Consider the following 21863-nt stretch of genomic DNA (forward strand, 5'->3'; position numbering starts at 1 on the left):
CCGACAGACGGTCTCGCTGGGACTGCCCGCCACTTCCAGCCTGCTCACCAGCTGGGCCGACCTCAATAGCTCCCCGGACACCTTCTCCCCGTTTGTCAGGTCCGACGACGAGTGCTCGCTGTCTGACGAGTCGGTGATGACCACACAGAGCGATGTCAGCCAACTGGACAAGAGTTACTCCATCAGGTAAGGCCTCATGAACCCTGACTCAGCTCGATAATAAGAACTAGCACCAGGAGTCGGCCATTCGGCCCCTCGAGCCTGCTCCGCCATTCAATGAGATCGCGGCTGATCTTTGACCTCAACTCCACTTTCCCCGCCCGATCCCTCGATTCCCCTCGACTCCAAAAATCTGCCCTGGGAGTGTTTGATGGGACAGTGTAGAGGGAGCTTTACTCTGTATCTAACCCCGTGCTGTACCTGCCCTGGGAGTGTTTGATGGGACAGTGTAGAGGGAGCTTTACTCTGTATCTAACCCCGTGCTGTACCTGCCCTGGGAGTGTTTGATGGGACAGTGTAGAGGGAGCTTTACTCTGTATCTAACCCTGTGCTGTACCTGCCCTGGGAGTGTTTGATGGGACAGTGTAGAGGGAGCTTTACTCTGTATCTAACCCCCTGTACCTGCCCTGGGAGTGTTTGATGGGACAGTGTAGAGGGAGCTTTACTCTGTATCTAACCCCCTGTACCTGCCCTGGGAGTGTTTGATGGGACAGTGTAGAGGGAGCTTCACTCTATCGAACAGCGGGTATTAACATTTGTTTTTGATGATTCTCAGGGAAGGCTCCTCCAAATCTTCCACCAGGGGTTCCTCCGTTGCTACCGAACCCGTACATCATGGCGCCCGGACTCCTGCCCGCATACCAGGTGAGGAACATGGCGAGAGCGGAATACGTACAAGCTTCTCTCTGTTTGGCATAAACGCATGACCCCTGCATAAACTGTCGACACGTGGACTGCGTATTTCCCTCGTTAAGTGGGTAGCCCTGCCCATACACAGGTGGGCGACCTTTAACCCCCCCTCCCCCGGGACCTATCCCCGAGCAAGATTCTGTCTGCACCCACCGCCCCGGGTCTCCTCTCAAACCCTTGCAAACGAACGTGGAAAATCTAGGCCAAGATGCTGGTTTCCAATGCCCCATGGGTAAACGGACCAGAGGGCAATGGGGGGGGCGGAGGGCGGAAGGTCACGGGGTCAAGATGTGACGGGCAAGTTTCGGACCAACGCCAGGCTGGATTTGGTTGCTGCCGATCAGGTGATTGAGGACCGGACATTGGGCGTGATTTGAGCAGCATGATCGCAGAAGGAGGCCATTCAGCCCCTCGAGCCTGTTCTGCCATTGGGTTCGAACCTGGCCGCTCCGTACCTCGGTTCCGTTTCCCCGCCTTCGCTCCCTTTCCCGTGATCCCGTAACCTGACAAAATGGCGATCAGTGCCTTGTCCTCCTGCACCCACTTTTGGGGGAGGAGGAGTGGGGGGAGGAGGGAGGGAAGAGTTACTCCAGTCTTCCACGACCCTTTGTGTGAAAATCGGGAGGGGAGTACGGCGTCAGGGAATTGAACCTCTCTCACTTTCCCACAAGGACCCATTCCAAGAGGCAACTAAATGCAGGATTGTTATGGATCGGGGCTCCTGGTTAAAACCGTGAGCCACTGCCGGGACTCTCGGGATCCCATATGCTGCTGACTGACCTGCCCACACACCAGGGTCTGTTTGCCGGGTAAACTGGCGTTTATACGTGGGCAAATTCTGTTAACTCGTTCTTTGTCCCAGCCTCAGGTGTACGGCTATGACGATTTGCAAATGCTTCAGACCAGATTTCCTTTGGTAAGTGTGTGTAATTTTTATTTTTTAACTTCTTTGCATGTTTCCTATCGTGATAGAGATTCATTTTATGCAGTTTGTCAAGGCCCCAGGGATGAGGGTCTTCAGTTAGGTCGAGAGACTGGGGTTGTTCTCCTTAGAGCAGAGGGGAGATTTCGACAGAGCAAAGCAGGAGAGATTATTTTCTCAGGGTCGATAACCAGAGGACACAATTTAATATCATTGACAAAAGAACCGGGACAGGGTGAGAATTTTTTTACGCAGCGAGTTATGATGTGGAATGCACTGCCTGGAAGGGAACCGATTTGTGTACAGTTTTGGTCTCCTAACCTGAGGAAGGACGTTCTTGCTATTGAGGGAGTGCAGCGAAGGTTCACCAGACTGATTCCCGGGATGGCAGGACTGACCTATGAAGAAAGATTGGATCGACTAGACTTATACTCACTGGAATTTAGAAGAATGAGAGGGGATCTCATAGAAACATATCAAATTCTGACGGGACTGGACAGGTTAGATGCAGGAAGAATGTTCCCGATGTTGGGGAAGTCCAGAACCAGGGGTCACACAGTCTAAGGATGAGGGGTAAGCCATTTAGGACTGAGATGAGGAGAAACTTCTTCACGCAAGAGAATTGTGGAATTCTCTACCACAGAGAGCTGTTGAGGCCAGTGCGTTAGATATATTCAAGAGGGAGTTAGATGTGGCCCTTACGGCTAAAGGGATCAGGGGGTGTGGAGAGAAATCAGGAATGGGGTACTGAAGTTGCATGATCAGCCATGATCATATTGAATGGTGGTGCAGGCTCGAAGGGCCGAATGGCCTGCTCCTGCACCTATTTTCTATGTAACTGAAGGGAGTGGGATGGGTCAGTGAGTGTTCGGGTACATAGGTCATTACAATGTCAGGAACAGCTACAGAAATAATCCAAAAGGCTAATGGAATGCTGGCCTTTATATCTGGTTTCATGGTCTTTAATGAGGAAGTTGACTGTGTGGAACAGAGGAGGCTGAGGCGCGATTTAACTGAGGCATATAAAATTATGAGAGTTGCGGGGGGGAGGGGGGCCAAGATAGTGGATAGGGACGGACCCTATTTCCCTCAGCAGAGGGGTCAGGGGGGCAGAGATTTAAAGTGGTTGGTTGGAAGCATTAGCGGAGAGATTCGTTGGAACTGTGCAGGCGTCTGCGGGCGGAGAGATGGGAGCAGAGCGGAGAATGGGGGGCCCTTTTTAGCTGCGTGCTCAGCCCCGTGCTTGTGGGATCTTGCTGTGCATTCAGACAGTAAACCGCGCACGCGGTTTTAATTCTACAAAAGGCGGCCTTCCGTGTTGTGCCAGTGCAAGCTTGTGATCTGGTCCGTTGGAGCGGAAGTTGCGGGCGACTTGGCCTTTATCTCGAGTCGGCTGCGTAATGAAAGACACGGAGGACGTCACGACTGGCAGCTGCTGTGGTGAAACGTTCCCGTCGGGTTGCGGGCGTCTCCGCACGGGTAAATCGCTGTTAGCGACGCAATCCTGAAGTCTGTGCAAAGCTGTTCCGAGAGGAAATGAAGGTTCTCTCTGGGGGTGGGTGGGGGGGCGCAGTTAAGTCTCGGATCCTCTTCCCTCCCAGTCTGACGGGAAGCACCTTCGGGGACCGTTTGTGTGCCGTGAAATGTCTTGTCCAAACTCCCAGTGGTTTCGGGACCCTGGTGCCGGGGCCGTGACTGTATTTGGGTTGTGCAGGCTCCGTTGGGGGGGGGGGGCGCTAGGCCGGAACCATGTGCTCTCCTGTGGACATGGGGCTGAAGGAGGACCTCTGGCCTGCTTTTCGTTTTTCAGCTGACGGAATCGCCGAGTCAGTACACAGCAACAGGAGGAGGCCACTCAGGCCCCTCGAGCCTCCTCCAACCGTTCAATGGGATGACCTTTGACCTAACTCCATCCGCCTGCCTTTGGCCCGCATCTCTCAATACCATTGGTTAGCAAAAAGCTATCCATCTCCAATTTCAAATTAAAACACTTGATCTAGTATCGATTGTGGACGAGAATTCCTAACCTCTACCACCGTGTGTACAGAAGTGCTTCTGAACTTCACTCCTGAAAGGTCTGGCTCTAATTTTTAGACTCCTGTCCCCGAGTCCCCCAGACTCCCCACCCAGCGGGAACACTTTCCATCAGCTCCCCTCAACATCCCGAAAACTCATCGCCCCTCCGGCCTTCTAAATTCCCGGGAATACAGCCCTAGTCTTGTGTAATCTCCCCTCGTAACCTAACCCTTGGGAGTCCGGGTCTCATTCTAGTGAACCGACGCGGCACTCCCTCCGAGGCCAATCCTTCCTTCCTACGTTGCGGTGCCCAGAGCTGCTCGCAGTGCTCCAGGTGTGGCCGAACCAGGGCTCTGTACAGCTGCAGCATGAGCGCCGATTGTGCGTGTTCCCGCGCAAACTGGACCTGCCGACGAATGGGAGGGTACGCCATTTTGAGGGGTGCGGTGGTGTTTTTAATTTTTTTTGCTTCCCGTCGCGGCTGGGGATTGGCAGTTGTGCACTGGGAGGGAGCTCCGATGGGGGTTGTGGTGGGCGTCACGGGGTGGCTGGGGTAACTGGCTGTGACGCCGGTCGCAATGGAAAGCTCCCACGGCCTCACCGGAGAAGCCAGGGCAGGCGCGGAGTGTGTGGCCGGAGGGGCTGTGATTCGGGTTCGCAAACACGGTGGGATCGTGCCTCCGGCCTCGCTCGGTGACAAGCCACCGGCTCGGTCTCTCTCTCCCCCGCCCCCCCCGCAAGTCCCACTCCCCGATCGCTGACCACACTGCGTCCGGTTTTGCTTCCGAATGTGCGTGCCTTAGGTTTAGTGATCCTGTGTGTCGCCGCCCTCCCGGCCAAGAGTTTAACTGTGTGCCATCTCTCCTCCAGGATTATTACGGAATTCCATTCGCCACTCCCACCACCCCGATTACCGGAAGGGAAGCAAGCTTGCCAAACAATCCATACTCTGGTAAGAGGCTCGAGGGCAAAGGTCGAAGGCCCCTGGGTTCAGTTAATTGCCGCGAGCCCCAAGCTCCCCAGAGCCGCTGGCAGCAAACGTTCCAGTGTCGGCCCTGGCTCAGTGGGCCGCGCGCTCTCGCCTCTGAGTCAGAAGGTGGTGGGTTCGAGTCCCACTCCAGGGACTTGAGCACATAAATCTCGGCTGACACTCCGGTGCAGTGCTGAGGGAGCGCCGCGCTGTCGGAGGGACAGTACTGAGGGAGCACCGCACTGTCGGAGGGGCGGTACTGAGGGAGTGCCACACTGTCAGAGGGGCAGTACTGAGGGAGCACCGCACTGTCGGAGGGGCGGTACTGAGGGAGCGCCGCGCTGTCGGAGGGGCGGTACTGAGGGAGCGCCGCACTGTCGGAGGGGCAGTACTGAGGTAGCGCCGCACTGTCTGAGGGGCAGTACTGAGGGAGCGGCGCACTGTCGGAGGGGCAGTACTGAGGGAGTGCCGCTCTGTTGGGAGGGGCAGTACTGAGGGAGCGCCGCACTGTCGGAGGGGCAGTACTGAGGGAGCGCCGCACTGTCGGAGGGGCGGTACTGAGGGAGCGCCGCACTGTCGGAGGGGCAGTACTGAGGGAGCCGCGCACTGTCGGAGGAGCGGTACTGAGGGAGCGCCGCACTGTCGGAGGGGCAGTACTGAGGGAGCGCCGCACTGTCGGAGGGGCAGTACTGAGGGAGTGCCGCACTGTCGGAGGGGCAGTACTGAGGGAGCGCCGCACTGTCGGAGGGGCAGTACTGAGGGAGCGCCGCACTGTCGGAGGGGCAGTACTGAGGGAGCACCGCACTGTCGGAGGTGCTCTCTTTCGGATGAGACGTTAAACCGAGGCCCCGTCTGCCCTCTCGGGTGGATGTAAAAGATCCCGGGGCCACTATTGGAAGAAGAGCAGGGGGAGTTCTCCCCGGTGTCCTGAGGCCAATATTTATCCCTCCACCAACATCACTAAAACAGATGATCCGGGTCATTATCACATCGCTGTGTGTGGGAGCTTGCTGTGCGCAAATTGAGCTGCCGCGTTTCCCACAATACACCAGTGACCACACTCCAAAAAAAAGTACTCGTTGTTCGGTGCTTCAGTGTAAGGTCCGGCGGCCATGACAGGCGCTATATAAATGCGAGTCTTTTTCCTTCCCCCTCTCTCTCTCTCTCTCTCTCCGCAGGGGACCTCACCAAGTTCGGCCGCGGGGATGCGTCCTCACCGGCACCGGCCACCACCTTGCCGCAGCCTCAGCAGAGCCAGACGCAGACCCATCACGCCACGCAGCAGACATTCCTCAACCCGGCCCTGCCCCCCGGCTACAGCTACACCAGCCTGCCGTACTACGCCGGTGTCCCCGGCCTGCCCAACACCTTCCAGTACGGGCCCGCCATGTTTGCTGTGAGTATGGTCAGCCACACGCACGCGCACACACAAGCACGCACACACAAACGCGCTCGCACACACACGCGCACACACACACGTACACGCACGCACGCACACACACACTCGCACACACGCACACGCACTCGCGCGCGCGCACACACACACACGCACACACACTCGCGCACGCGTACGCACACACACTCGCGCACGCGTACGCACACACACTCGCGCGCACACACACACACTCGCACACACACACACTCACAAGCACACGCGCACACACACACACACTCGCACGCACACACACGCGCACGCACACACACGCGCACGCACACACGCACACGACCCCAAACGGTTCCGGCGAGAGTCGGGGTTGGGGGGGGGTGGGGGCGAGCGACAGCCAGAGGTCGCAGACTTCAAATCGTTGCCAATGATCCAGGGCTCAGTTTTCCCCCAGTGATTTGCGGCGGTTTTTTTTGGAGCAGGCTGCACTTTTTGCCCCAAGTTATAAAAAACCGCAGTTTCCACAATCAATTTGCAGCAGTTACGATTTTTTTCGCTCAGTTTTTTTTCAGCCAAAGGAGGCGTAACAGAGAAAATAGGTGCAGGAGCACACCATTCGGCCCTTCGAGCCTGCACCACCATTCAATATGATCATGGCTGATCATGCAACTTCAGTACCCCATTCCTGCTTTCTCTCCATACCCCGTGATCCCGTAAGGGCCTCATTTAACTCCCTTTGAATATATCCAACGAACTGGCCTCAACAACTTTCTGTGGTAGAGAATTCCACAGGTTCACAATTCTCTGAGTGAAGAAGTTTCTCCTCATCTCGGTCCTAAATAGCTCACCCCCTGTGCTCGCTGCCCCCGTGTCCTAACTCGCACCGAGTCCCGCTCACCCATCACCCCCTGTGCTCGCTGCCCCCGTGTCCTAACTCGCACCGAGTCCCGCTCACCCATCACCCCCTGTGCTCGCTGCCCCGTGTCTTAACTCGCACCGAGTCCCGCTCACCTATCACCCCCTGTGCTCGCTGCCCCGTGTCCTAACTCGTACCAAATCCCGCTCACCCATCACCCCCTGTGCTCGCTGCCCCGTGTCCTAACTCGCACCGAGTCCCGCTCACCCATCACCCCCTGTGCTCGCTGCCCCCATGTCCTAACTCGCACCGAGTCCCGCTCACCCATCACCCCCTGTGCTCGCTGACCCCGTGTCCTAACTCGCACCGAGTCCCGCTCACCCATCACCCCCTGTGCTCGCTGCCCCGTGTCTTAACTCGCACCGAGTCCCGCTCACCTATCACCCCCTGTGCTCGCTGCCCCGTGTCCTAACTCGTACCAAATCCCGCTCACCCATCACCCCCTGTGCTCGCTGCCCCGTGTCCTAACTCGCACCGAGTCCCGCTCACCCATCACCCCCTGTGCTCGCTGCCCCCATGTCCTAACTCGCACCGAGTCCCGCTCACCCATCACCCCCTGTGCTCGCTGACCCCGTGTCCTAACTCGCACCGAGTCCCGCTCACCCATCACCCCCTGTGCTCGCTGCCCCGTGTCCTAACTCGTACCAAATCCCGCTCACCCATCACCCCCTGTGCTCGCTGCCCCGTGTCCTAACTCGTACCAAATCCTGCTCACCCATCACCCCCTGTGCTCGCTGCCCCGTGTCCTAACTCGCACCGAGTCCCGCTCACCCATCACCCCCTGTGCTCACTGACCCCGTGTCCTAACTCGCACCGAGTCCCGCTCACCCATCACCCCCTGTGCTCACTGCCCCGTGTCCTAACTCGCACCGAGTCCTGCTCACCAATGGTGGAGCGATTATAATCAGTGATGCTCAGGAGGGCAGAATTAGAGGAGTGCAGATATCTCTGGTGTGGGGCTGGAGGAGATCAGAGATAGGGAGGGGGCGAGGGCCGTGGAGGGATTTGTAAACAAGGATGAAAGTTTTGAAATCGAGGCGCTGCTTAACCGTGAGCCAATGCAGGTCAGCGAGCACAGGGGGTGATGGGTGAGCGGGTCTCGGTGCGAGTTAGGACACGGGGCAGCGAGCACAGGGGGTGATGGGTGAGCGGGACTCGGTGCGAGTTAGTACACGGGGGCAGCGAGCACAGGGGGTGATGGGTGAGCGGGACTCGGTGCGAGTTAGTACATGGGGGCAGCGAGCACAGGGGGTGATGGGTGAGCGGGTCTCGGCGCGAGTCAGGACACGGTGGCAGCGAGCACAGGGGGTGATGGGTGAGCGGGACTCGGTGCGAGTTAGGACAGGGGGGCAGCGAGCACAGGGGGCGATGGGTGAGCGGGACTCGGTGCGAGTTAGGACAGGGGGGCAGCGAGCACAGGGGGTGATGGGTGAGCGGGGACTCGGTGCCAGTTAGGACACGGAGGCAGCGAGCACAGGGGGCGATGGGTGAGCGGGGACTCGGTGCCAGTTAGGACACGGAGGCAGCCGAATTTTGGATCACCTCGAGTTTACGTCGGGTAGAATGTGGGAGGCCGGCCAGGAGCGCAGCGCGTTGGAATAGTCGAGTCTGGAGGTAACGAGGGCACGGATGAGGGCTTCAGCAGCGGATGAGCTGAGGCAGGGGGCGGAGACGGGCGATGTTCCGGAGGTGGGAAATTGGCGGTCTTCGTTACGGCGCGGAGGTGCGGGTCGGAAGATCGTTTAAGGGTCAAATATGACGCCAGGGTTGCGGAGGATGTGGTTCAGCCTCCGGGTTAGTGACTTGTTTTTCTTTTCTCATCACAAGATTGTTTTGCATCCGTGTGCCACTCTGTCGTGTGGTGGATGGGCGCCAGGCGCTCGACTTTGTGCAAGGCTTGCTGACTGGCCTGCGGGTCCGTTTTCTTTGCCGCAGGTCCCCCCGACATCCTCGAAGCAACACGGCGTGAATGTCAACGTGAACGCCTCGGCAACCGCCTTTCAGCAGGCCAGCGGATACGGAACGCATGGCTACAGCACTGGTGAGTGTCGTCCGCCCGAACCGGCCCCCCTCGCTGCCTCTGGTCAAACCGCCCAAAGCCACGATGGCGGCGTCGAGCTAGCCGCAGAGATGCGGGCGATGCAGCGTGCCTTGCAAGAAGGTCGAGAGCAGAGCCAAGGGAGCGATTGCTAGCTATGGGGACGGAGTGTAAAAGCAGGGAAGTCCTGCTACCACTGTACAGGGCGTTGGCGAGGCCACACCTGGAGTACTGCGTGCAGTTTTGGTCTCCGCATTTAAGGAAGGATATACTTGCTTTGGAGGGTGTTCAGAGAAGGTTCACTCGGTTGATTCCGGAGATGAGGGGGTTGACTTATGAGGAAAGGTTGAGGAGGTTGGGTCTCTACTCATTGGAATTCAGAAGAATGAGAGGTGATCTTATCGAAACGTATCAGATTATGAGGGGGGCTCGACAAGGTGGATGCAGAGAGGATGTTTCCACTGATGGGGGAGACTAGAACTAGGGGGCACGATCTTAGAATAAGGAGCCGCCCATTTAAAACTGAGATGAGGAGGAATTTCTTCTCTCAGAGGGTTGTAAATCTGTGGAATTCTCTGCCCCAGAGAGCTGTGGAGGCCGGGTCATTGAATATATTTAAGGTGGAGATAGACAGATTTTTGAGCGATAAGGGAGTGAAGGGTTATGGGGAGCGGGCGGGGAAGTGGAGCTGAGTCCATGATCTGATCAGCCACGATTGTATTGAATGGCGGAGCAGGCTCGAGGGGCCGAATGGCCGTTTCCTGCTCCTATTTCTTATGTTCTTAAAGAACCTACTCGAATGGGCTTTAAGGACCTTGATCTATGGGATGTGAGGGTTGTCCTTTGAGGAGAGTTTGAGTAGATTGGGCCTGCACTTAGCAGGAGAGGTGATCTCGTTGAAACATGTAAGATTCTGAGGGGCAATGACAGGGGTAGATGCAGGGAGGATGTTTCCCCCGGGCTGGGGAGTCTAGAACCAGGGGGTCACACAGTCTCAGGATAAGGGCTCGGCCATTGAGGACTGAGATGAGGAGGAATTTCTTCACTCAGAGGGTGGGGTGAATCTTTGGGATTGTCTGCCCCAGAGGGCTGTGGAGGCTCAGTCGCTGAGTATATTCGAGGCTGGGATCGATAGATTTTTGGACTCTCGGGGAATCGAGGGATCGGGCGGGAGAGTGGAGTTGAAATGGAAGGGAATATTGTAAGAACTTAAGAAATAGGAGCAGGAGTCGGCCATTCGGCCCCTCGAGCCTGCTCCGCCATTTAATACGATCGTGGCTGATCCGATCATGGACTCAGCTCCACTTCCCTGCCTGCCCCCTTATCCCCTTATCGGTTAAGAAACTGTCTATTTCTGTCTTAAATTTATTCAATGTCCCGGCTTCCACAGCTCTCTGCCAATTCCACAGATTTACAACCCTCTGAGAGAAGAAATTCCTCCTCATCTCAGTTTTAAATGGGCGGCCCCTTATTCTAAGACTATGTGCCCCCTAGTTCTAGTCTCCCCTATCGCAGCGCGTGGCTGCTCAACGTATCCCTCGCGGTGTTTATGGGATGGCTGGTGACAGGAGGGAGTGTCTTGAATTTGGGGATTGCTTGTTGGGACGTCGCTGGTTTGCGGTGACTGACGTGAGCCAGGAGTGCGTCAACTGACCCTAGCTGGTAAGGTTTACTCAAGCCCCACTCTGGCCCATCGCTGCATTGTTTGAAGAGTCGTCCGAGGGAATGCGATGTTAAAGCGAAGCCCCCTCCACCTTTATAGGTCAGCATTAAAGAACACTAAGCTGTCCTGGTGTCCTAGCTAAGACCTCTTCTCACTCACACCGAGAGCGGATTGGCTGGGTGGTGGCATCGGCCAGACTATCATCACAATCTTCATTTGTTACCTCCACGTTCTGCAACTCACTCCCCAAACGAATCCGCCTCTCCCATTTATCACCTCACCTCTTCAACAAAGAAAATCCTTCTCCGTTCCTACCTCGTTGACTCATGCTTTCCCTCTCTCACCATGAGTCTTGAGCGTGAGCTTAAGACATTTATAGTGTCAGCCGTGGCTCAGTGGGGAGCACTCTCGCCCGAGTCAGAAGGTTGTGGGTTCGAGTCCCACTCCAGGGACTTGGACCGACACTCCCAGTGCAGTACTGAGGGAGTGCCGCACTGTCGGAGGGGGAGTACTGAGGGAGTGCCGCACTGTCGGAGGGGCAGTACTGAGGGAGTGCCGCACTGTCGGAGGGGCAGTACTGAGGGAGTGCCGCACTGTCGGAGGGGGAGTACTGAGGGAGTGCCGCACTGTCGGAGGGGCAGTACTGAGGGAGTGCCGCACTGTCGGAGGGGGAGTACTGAGGGAGCGCCGCACTGTCGGAGGGGCAGTACTGAGGGAGCGCCGCACTGTCGGAGGGGGAGTACTGAGGGAGCGCCGCACCGTCGGAGGGGGAGTACTGAGGGAGTGCCGCACTGTCGGAGGGGCAGTACTGAGGGAGTGCCGCACTGTCGGAGGGGGAGTACTGAGGGAGCGCCGCACTGTCGGAGGGGCAGTACTGAGGGAGTGCCGCACTGTCGGAGGGGGAGTACTGAGGGAGCGCCGCACTGTCGGAGGGGGAGTACTGAGGGAGTGCCGCACTGTCGGAGGGGGAGTACTGAGGGAGCGCCGCACTGTCGGAGGGGGAGTACTGAGGGAGTGCCGCGCTGTCGGAGGGGGAGTACTGAGGGAGTGCCGCACTGTCGGAGGGGGAGTACTGAGGGAGCGCCGCACTGTCGGAGGGGGAGTACTGAGGGAGCGCCGCACTGTCGGAGGGGGAGTACTGAGGGAGTGCCGCACTGTCGGAGGGGCGGTGCTGAGGGAGCGCCGCACTGTCGGAGGGGCGGTGCTGAGGGAGCGCCGCGCTGTCGGAGGGGGAGTACTGAGGGAGTGCCGCACTGTCGGAGGGGGAGTACTGAGGGAGCGCCGCACTGTCGGAGGAGGAGTACTGAGGGAGTGCCGCACTGTCGGAGGGGGAGTACTGAGGGAGCGCCGCACTGTCGGAGGGGGAGTACTGAGGGAGTGCCGCACTGTCGGAGGAGGAGTACTGAGGGAGTGCCGCACTGTCGGAGGGGCGGTGCTGAGGGAGCGCCGCACTGTCGGAGGGGGAGTACTGAGGGAGCGCCGCACTGTCGGAGGGGGAGTACTAAGGGAGTGCCGCACTGTTCGAGGCGCGGTGCTGAGGGAGCGCCGCACTGTCGGAGGGGCAATACTGAGGGAGCGCCGCACTGTCGGAGGGGCGGTACTGAGGGAGCGCCGCACTGTCGGACGGGCAATACTGAGGGAGCGCCGCACTGTCGGAGGGGCATCGCTGAGGGAGTGCCGCACTGTCGGAGGGGCAGTACTGAGGGAGCGCCGCACTGTCGGAGGGGCAGTGCTGAGGGAGCGCCGCACTGTCGGAGGGGCAGTACTGAGGGAGTGCCGCACTGTCGGAGGGGGAGTACTGAGGGAGCGCCGCTCTGTCGGAGGGGCAGTGCTGAGGGAGCGCCGCTCTGTCGGAGGGGCAGTGCTGAGGGAGCGCCGCACTGTCGGAGGGGCAGTGCTGAGGGAGCGCCGCACTGTCGGAGGGGCAGTGCTGAGGGAGCGCCGCACTGTCGGAGGGGTGGTACTGAGGGAGTGCCGCACTGTCGGAGGGGCAGTACTGAGGGAGCGCCGCACTGTCGGAGGGGCGGTACTGAGGGAGCGCCGCACTGTCGGAAGGGTGGTACTGAGGGAGCGCCGCACTGTCGGAGGGGCAGTGCTGAGGGAGCGCCGCACTGTCGGAGGTACCGTATTTTGGATGAGACATCAAACCGAGGCCCTGTCTGCCCCCTCAGGTGGACCTAAAAGGTTCCACGCCCGCTATTGGACAAAGAGCAAGGGGAGTTATCTCCCGGGGCAATATTTTGCCGCACGCTCCTTCCGCTGCCTGCGCTTGGTTTCTGCACGCTCTCGGCGACGGGACTCGAGTGGCTCAGCGCCCTCCCGGATGCACTTCCTCCACTTAGGGCGGACTGATCTTTGGGCCCAGGGACTCCCAGGTGTCGGTGGGGATGTTGCACTTTATCAGGGAGGCTTTGAGGGTGGTCCCTTGTAACGTTTCCTCTGCCCACCTTTGGCTCGTTTGCCGTGAAGGAGTTCCGAGTAGAGCGCTTGCTTTGGGGAGTCTCGTGTCGGGGGCATGCGGACAATGTGGCCCTGCCCAGCGGAGCTGGTCGAGTGTGGTCAGTGCTTCGATGCTGGGTTCCTCCGTTGTGTGGCGTTGGGATTGTATCTGGTCCGCCCCCAATGTCTAGTATTGGGTGGGTTTGTCTTGACACTAGCACTGTGAGCAATGTAGCTTTACTCCAAGCCAGCGCCACAGTGCCAAACTCTCCACAATTGCAAACCCTGCAGTAACCAGTAGCGGATTAAATGACTAATCGCGTTGGACTGTTTTCAGGGCTGCAGAGGATGGTAAAATGACACAGGTTTGTAATCTATTTCCAGCACCGACACGGACCAGTCGGCCCAATAGGTTCGTGCCGTCTTAATGCTCCACTCGAGACTCCTCCCACCATCGTCAGCGAAACCTATCAGCACAACCCTCTCTTCCCTTCTCCCTCACGCTTGTCCAGCCTCCCCTTAAATGCATCATAGAAACATAGAAAATAGGTGCAGGAGCTGGCCATTCGGCCCTTTGAGCCCGCACCACCATTCACTATGATCATGGCTGATCATTCCCTCAGTACCCCATTCCTGCTTTCTCTCCATACCCCTTGATCCCTTCAGCCGTAAGGGCCACATCTAACTCCCTCTTGAATATATCTAACGAACTGGCCTCAACAACTTTCTGTGGTAGAGAATTCCACAGGTTCACAATTCTCTGAGTGAAGAAGTTTCTCCTCATCTCGGTCCTAAATGGCTTACCCTTTATCCTGAGACAGTGACCCCTGATTCTGGACTTCCCCAACATCAGGAACATTCTTCCTGCATCTAACCAGTCCAGTCCCGTCAGAATTTTGTATGTTTCTATCAGATCCCCTCTCATCCTTCTAAACTCCAGTGAATATAAGCCGAGTCGATGCAGTCTTCATCTGTGTGTCCTGCCATCCCGGGAATCAGTCTGGTGAACCTTCGCTGCACTCCCTCAAATAGCAAGAACGTCCTTCCTCAGATTAGGAGAGCAAAAGTGAACATCGATACTATTCGCCTCAACCCCTCCCTGTGGCAGCGAGTTCCACATTCTCACCGCTCTCTGGGTAAAGAAGTTTCTCCTGAATTCCCCATTGGGTTAATTGGTGACTATCGTATATTGATGGGCCCGAGTTCTGGTCTCCCCAATCACACGTCTCGTCTATGTCCAGCTTGTCCAATACCTCCATAATTTTGAAGACCTCTCCGGCCCGCCCCTCAGTTTTTGCTTTTCCAGCGCCTGTTAAGTCTTTGCTGTTGGTCCTGATCTCCCGTCCAGTCTCATCCTCAAGTGCTACTCCTCCGGAGCCAGTTGTTTACTTTGCCTTCTTTTTAAATGTTTTGGCCTTTTAGCTGGTGTGTCAGTGACCTCGAGCAACACGGGTGTCCCAGACATCTCGGGATCTGTGTACAGTAAGACCCAGCAGGTAAGTGTGTCGACACACAGTGCTTGTATTACCGGACCAGTAACCCAGAGACCTGGACTATTGATCCGGACACCCGAGTTACAGTCCCACCACGGCAGCTGGGGAATTTAGAAATCCGTTCATTAAATAAAATCTGCGATTTTTTTTTTTTTTTAAAAAGCTAGCATCAAAAATGGTGACCATGAAACTGCCGGGTTGTCGTTTGAAAACCTCGTTGGGTTCACTAATGTCCTTTTTTCGGGTAAGAAATAGGAGCAGGAGTCGGCCATTCGGCCCCTCGAGCCTGCTCCGCCCATTCAATACGATCGTGGCTGATCTGATCCTGGACTCAGCTCCACTTCCCCATAACCCTTCACTCCCTTATCGCTCAAGAATCTGTCTCTCTCCGCCTTTCAAATATATTCAGTGACCCAGCCTCCACAGCGCTCTGGGGCAGAAAATTCCACAGATTTACAACCCTCTGAGAAAAAATTCCTTCTCGTCTCCGTCTTAAATGGGCGGCCCCTTATTCTGAAACTATGTGCCCCCCCTAGTTCTAGATTTCCCCCACGAGGGGAAACATTCTCTCTTATGTCCTTACCCGGTCTGGCTGATATGTGACTCCAGATCCCACAGCAAGCACGGTTTGTCTCTTAACTGCCCCTCTGAAATGGGCCCAGCGAGCCACTCAGTTGTGTTTAAGAAGGCACCGTCTATAAATAGTGCCCGCCCTGCCGCCTTCAGGGCAGTTGGGGATGGGCAATAAATGCCGGCTTTGCCAGCGATGCCCACATCCCGGGAATGAATGAAGGACGGAAAAATGTGCTGGCCATGAAGTAGAATGTCTGTGCCATCGATTTCAGGGGGTTATCATCTCTGCGTCCAGTGGGAAGGCCAGAAAACAATGGGGGAGGGAGGGGGGGAGGTGTCTCTGCAGATCCAATTGGCATTGACGGGCTCCGTCTGCTGACGACACCAAACTAGGTGGGGTTGTGAGATGCGAAAACGCTGCAAGGCGATTTAGATCGGTTGAGTGAGTGGGCCAGCACATGGCAGATGCAGTTTAACGTGGATAAATGTGAAGTTATCCACTTTGGTAGCAAAAACATACGGGCAAAGTATTATTTTAAATGGTGATGGCTTGGGAAGTGTCGATGTACAGAGGGGACCTGGGTGTCTTTGTACATCAGTCATTGAAAGCAAACCTTCAGGTGCCGCAAGCAGTTAGGAAGGCCAATGGTATGTTGGCCTTCGTTGCAGGAGGATTTGAGTACAGGAGCAAGGGTGTCAAACTCCAGTTATACAGGGCCCTGGTGAGACCGCACCTGGAGTATTGTGTGCAGTTTGGGTCTCCTTACCTCAGGAAGGATATACTTGCCATCGAGGGAGTGCAGCGAAGGTTCACCAGACCGATTCCTGGGATGGCAGGACTGTCTTATGAGGAGAGATTGGGTGGACTGGGCCTGTATTCACTGGAGTTTAGAAGAATGAGAGGGGATCTCATTGAAAGGTATAAAATTCTGATGGGGTTGGACAGACTGGATGCGGGGAGGATGTTCCCCCGGGGCTGGGAAGTCTAGAACAAGGGGTCACACAGTCTCAGGATACGGGGTAGGAAATTTAGGAGCGAGATGAGGAGAAATGTTTTCACTCAGAGGGAGGTGAACCTGTGGAATTCTCTACCACAGAAGGCTGTGGAGGCCAAGTCACTGAATATATTTAAGAGGGAGATAGATAGATTTCTAGACACAAGACAACAAGGGGTATGGGGAGAAAGCGGGAATATGGTGTTGAGATAGAGGATCAGCCATGATCATATTGAATGGTGCAGGCTCGAGGGGCCGAATGGCCTACTCCTGCTCCGATTTTCTATGTTTCTATGGGCAGTTATCCGCCTTCCGTTTCGGCAAGGAACACCTTTGGGGACTGTAACAGACGATGTGATTGGACCACGGTGGTGGTATCTTGAAGGCATAATTTCCCTTCTAATTTCCAACAAACCAGATGCTGGAAATCTGAAATAAAATCAGAAAAGGCCGGGAAAACAGTTGGCAGGTCAGGCAGTGGAGAGAGAAACAGTTGACATTTCAGCTCGTCAACCTTGCATCAGAACCTTCAGAACATCAGAAATAGGAGCAGGAGTAGGCCATTCGGCCCCTCGAGCCTGCTCCGCCATTCAGTACGATCATGGCTGATCCGATCATGGACTCAGCTCCACTTCCCCGCCCGCTCCCCATAACCCTTCACTCCCTTATCGCTCAAAAATCTGTATCTCCACCTTAAATATATTCAATGTCCCGGCCTCCACAGCTCTCTGGGGCAGAGAATTCCACAGATTTACAACCCTCAGAGAGAAGAAATTCCTCCTTGTCTCCATCTTAAATGGGCGACCCTTTATTCTGAGACTATGTGGCCCCTAGTTCTAGATTCCCCCACGAGGGGAAACATCCTCTCTGCATCCACCCTGTCAAGCCCCCTCGGAATCTTGTACGTTTCAATAAGATCACCAATAAAAGAACTGGTCGTTCGTCTTAGGGGTTGCAGTCCGCCTGTGGACTTGAACTCCCGATCTGACGCACCAGTGCAGGCCTGACGGAGTGCTGCCTTGTTGGGAGGTGTCATCTTTTGGGCTAAGCCCTAGCCACCTGCTGCTGTGGACTTTGAAAGGTCCTGTGGTACTCGAGGGCAGGAGAGAGGGGGGGAGCTGGGAGTGGTTCCCGGAGTCTTGGCCAACTATAACTCTTAAGTTGTGAGTCTGTCAATTCTCCTGTGTCCTGTCCAATACTCCTCGCTCAAGTCAGCAGCGTGCACTGCTCTCTCTAGGGCGTTGAAAGTTAACCTGCAGGTACAGCAAGCAATTAAGAAAGCAAATTGCTTGTTGGCCTTTATTATGAGGATTTGCAAGCGTTAAAGACGTTTTGCTACAATTATATCATCATCTCAGGGGTTCCCTCGAAACAAGGATGACTTGCTCCCACGTTAAAAAAAGGCTGAGTTCACGGGTGTTTCAATGAAGGACCCGAACTCCATCCTGAAGGGTGGAAGATGCCTGTGGGTGGTTTTTTTTAACATGGGGTGGCCGTTGCACACCAGCCACCACACGGGCTTGACCGAGCGAGGTCTTGGTCCGGTGGCAAGGGTTAACCAGGACAACTGGAGACCTGCTATGCTGCACGGACCTAGTGTGCACACACATCGCACAGTGTGGGCTAACAATTATATAGGCCCCTGGTGAGACCGCACCTGGAGTATTGTGCACAGTTTTAGTCTCCTTACCTAAGGAAGGATATACTTGCCATAGAGGGAGTGCAGCGAAGGTTCACCAGACTGATTCCCTGGGATGGGGGGATTGTCCTATGAGGCGAGATTGAGCAGACCAGGCCTGTATTCTCTAGAGTTTAGAAGAATTAGAGGTGATTTCATTGAAACATACACAATTCTTACAGGATAGATGCAGGGAGGATGTTTCCCCCCTCGGGCTGGGGAGTCTAGAACCAGGGGTCACACAGTCTCAGGATAAGGGCTCGGCCATTTAGGCCGGAGATGAGGAGGAATTTCTTCACTCAGAGGGGGGTGAATCTTTGGAACTCTCTGCCCCAGAGGGCTGTGGAGGCTCAGTCTTTGAGTATATTCAAGGCTGAGATCCATAGGTTTTTGGACTCTCGGGGAATCGAGGGATCGGGCGGGAGAGTGGAGTTAAGGTCGAAGATCAGCCGTGATCTCATCGAATGGCGGAGCAGGCTCGAGGGGCCGAATGGCCGCCTCCTGCTGCTAATTCTCGTGTTCTTGTGTTGGGAGTGCATAATTGCGGCTGCACTGCCCCGCAATAAGTCGCTGGCGTTCAGAGTAGTTCATTGTTGAGCACGTTTCTAAGGGCCGCAAGGCCACGTACAATGGAGAAAAGGCTGTGTGTCCTGTTTTGTGGCTGGCTAGGCAGCATGAATCTGCGACAGGAAGCCAGGTGAGAAACGGGAATGTGCTGTGAGACGCGGAACGGACATTTGTGGAGCGGGGTTAGGGTATGGTTCTGAGCTTCTGTTTGTGACCTGTGTTTTTTTTTTTTCCTCTCTTTCCCCCTCCCCACCGCTCCAGTCTTTCGAGAAGCAGGGCTTTCACACTGGAACCCCGGCAGCCTCGTTCAACCTGCCCTCCGCCCTGGGAAGCGGGGGTCCCGTCAACCCAGCCACCGCGGCTGGCTACCCACCGCCATTCATGCACATTCTGACGCCCCACCAACAACAGATGCACTCGCAGATCCTGCATCTCCAACAAGATGGCCAGGTACACGCACACAGCGCCAGAGACCGCAACCAGGCCCCAACCACAGCCCTCGGCAGTCTGTCTCGAGGGCAAGGGGTGAGGCCACACCTGGAGTACTGCGTGCAGTTTTGGTCTCCGTATTTAAGGAGGGATATACTTGCATTGGAGGCAGCTCAGAGAAGGTTCACTCGGTTGATGTCGGGGTTGTCTTATGAGGAAAGGTTGGAGTAGGTTGGGCCTCTACTCATTGGAGTTTAGAAGAATGAGAGGTGATCTTATCGAGACGTATAAGATCCTGAGGGGGCTTGACAAGGTGGATGCAGAGAGGATGTTTCCCCCTCGTGGGGGGAATCTAGAACTAGAGTTTCAGAATAAGGGGTCGCCCATTTAAGACAGATGAACAGGAATTTCTTCTCCGAGGGTTGTAAATCTGTGGCGTTCTCTGCCCCTGAATATATTCAAAGTGAAGATACAGATTTGTCAACAATAAGTGAGTCGAGGGTTCTGGGGAGCGGGCGGGAAAGTGAAGTTCAGGCCTTGATCAGATCAGCCGTGATCGTATTAAATGCATCTGTCACACCAGTCAGTGTACAGATATCTCCCCGAGAGAGAGGGACTGAGAGACACCAGTCAGTGTACAGATATCTCCCCGAGAGAGAGGGACTGAGAGACACCAGTCAGTGTACAGATATCTCCCCGAGAGAGAGGGACTGAGAGACACCAGTCAGTGTACAGATATCTCCCTGAGGGAGAGGGACTGAGAGACACCAGTCAGTGTATAGATATCTCCCTGAGGGAGAGGGGACTGAGAGACACCAGTCAGTGTACAGATATCTCCCCGAGAGAGAGGGACTGAGAGACACCAGTCAGTGTACAGATATCTCCCTGAGGGAGAGGGACTGAGAGACACCAGTCAGTGTACAGATATCTCCCTGAGGGAGAGGGGACTGAGAGACACCAGTCAGTGTACAGATATCTCCCTGAGGGAGAGGGACTGAGAGACACCAGTCAGTGTACAGATATCTCCCTGAGGGAGAGGGGACTGAGAGACACCAGTCAGTGTACAGATATCTCCCTGAGGGAGAGGGACTGAGAGACACCAGTCAGTGTATAGATATCTCCCTGAGGGAGAGGGACTGAGAGACACCAGTCAGTGTACAGATATCTCCCTGAGGGAGAGGGGACTGAGAGACACCAGTCAGTGCACAGATATCACCCTGAGAGAGAGGGACTGAGAGACACCAGTCAGTGTACAGATATCTCCCTGAGGGAGAGGGACTGAGAGACACCAGTCAGTGTACAGATATCTCCCTGAGGGGGAGGGACTGAGAGACACCAGTCAGTGTACAGATATCTCCCCGAGAGAGAGGGACTGAGAGACACCTGTCAGTGTACAGATATCTCCCTGAGGGAGAGGGACTGAGACACCAGTCAGTGTACAGATATCTCCCCGAGAGAGAGGGACTGAGACACCAGTCAGTGTAGAGATATCTCCCCGAGAGAGAGGGACTGAGAGACACTAGTCAGTGTACAGATATCTCCCCGAGAGAGAGGGACTGAGAGACACCTGTCAGTGTACAGATATCTCCCTGAGGGAGAGGGACTGAGACACCAGTCAGTGTACAGATATCTCCCTGAGGGAGAGGGACTGAGAGACACCAGTCAGTGTACAGATATCTCCCCGAGAGAGAGGGACTGAGACACCAGTCAGTGTACAGATATCTCCCTGAGGGAGAGGGACTGAGACACCAGTCAGTGTACAGATATCTCCCTGAGGGACAGGGGACTGAGAGACACCAGTCAGTGTACAGATATCTCCCCGAGAGAGAGGGACTGAGACACCTGTCAGTGTACAGATATCTCCCTGAGGGAGAGGGACTGAGACACCAGTCAGTGTACAGATATCTCCCCGAGAGAGAGGGACTGAGACACCAGTCAGTGTAGAGATATCTCCCCGAGAGAGAGGGACTGAGAGACACTAGTCAGTGTACAGATATCTCCCCGAGAGAGAGGGACTGAGAGACACCTGTCAGTGTACAGATATCTCCCTGAGGGAGAGGGACTGAGACACCAGTCAGTGTACAGATATCTCCCTGAGGGAGAGGGACTGAGAGACACCAGTCAGTGTACAGATATCTCCCCGAGAGAGAGGGACTGAGACACCAGTCAGTGTACAGATATCTCCCTGAGGGAGAGGGACTGAGACACCAGTCAGTGTACAGATATCTCCCTGAGGGACAGGGGACTGAGAGACACCAGTCAGTGTACAGATATCTCCCCGAGAGAGAGGGACTGAGACACCAGTCAGTGTACAGATATCTCCCTGAGGGAGAGGGACTGAGACACCAGTCAGTGTACAGATATCTCCCTGAGGGAGAGGGGACTGAGAGACACCAGTCAGTGTACAGATATCTCCCTGAGGGACAGGGGACTGAGAGACACCAGTCAGTGTACAGATATCTCCCTGAGGGAGAGGGGACTTACACTGGAACCTGTCTCTGTTTAAATGACGGAGCAGGCTCGAGGGGCTGAATGGCCGACTCCTATTTCTTATGTTCTAATGGGATACAAAGGGTGGAAGTTCTGTTACAACTGTACAGAGCTCTGGTCAGACCCCTATCTGAAGTAACTGCTATCATTTCTGGGCACCACAGCTCGGGGAGGTTATATCGGCCCCAGGGAGGTACTGCATCACAGACTCGATGATAAATTGAATTGCCTCCTCCTGGCTCAGCCGTGGCTCAGTGAGTCGCACTATTACATCTGAGTCAGAAGGTCGTGGGTTCGAGTCTCACTCCTGGGACTTGAGCACAAACAAAATCTAAGCTGACACCCCCAGTACAGTACTGAGGGAGTGCCGCACTGTCGGAG

General features: G+C 55.7%; 1 protein-coding gene across 3 annotated transcripts in view; it reads left to right on the plus strand.

Annotated features, from left to right (window-relative positions):
• Window positions 1-746: 746 nt before the first annotated feature.
• The window catches only part of LOC139241895 (ubiquitin-associated protein 2-like), a 23168-nt gene continuing 2051 nt past the window's right edge, over window positions 747-21863 (plus strand). Inside the window, exons 1-7 of one of the 3 annotated variants that reach the window (XM_070870125.1) lie at window positions 747-864; window positions 1772-1825; window positions 4718-4799; window positions 5996-6213; window positions 9053-9158; window positions 14680-14753; window positions 18825-19013. In XM_070870125.1, the coding sequence (XP_070726226.1) occupies window positions 835-864; window positions 1772-1825; window positions 4718-4799; window positions 5996-6213; window positions 9053-9158; window positions 14680-14753; window positions 18825-19013 (753 nt within the window). In that variant the 5' untranslated portion in view covers window positions 747-834. The remainder of the gene's footprint in view (window positions 865-1771; window positions 1826-4717; window positions 4800-5995; window positions 6214-9052; window positions 9159-14679; window positions 14754-18824; window positions 19014-21863) is intronic. The other 2 variants (XM_070870126.1, XM_070870127.1) reach the window with 2 other exon arrangements.

This window comes from Pristiophorus japonicus, unplaced genomic scaffold (assembly GCF_044704955.1).
Source record: "Pristiophorus japonicus isolate sPriJap1 unplaced genomic scaffold, sPriJap1.hap1 HAP1_SCAFFOLD_1154, whole genome shotgun sequence".
Taxonomy (NCBI): domain Eukaryota; kingdom Metazoa; phylum Chordata; class Chondrichthyes; family Pristiophoridae; genus Pristiophorus; species Pristiophorus japonicus.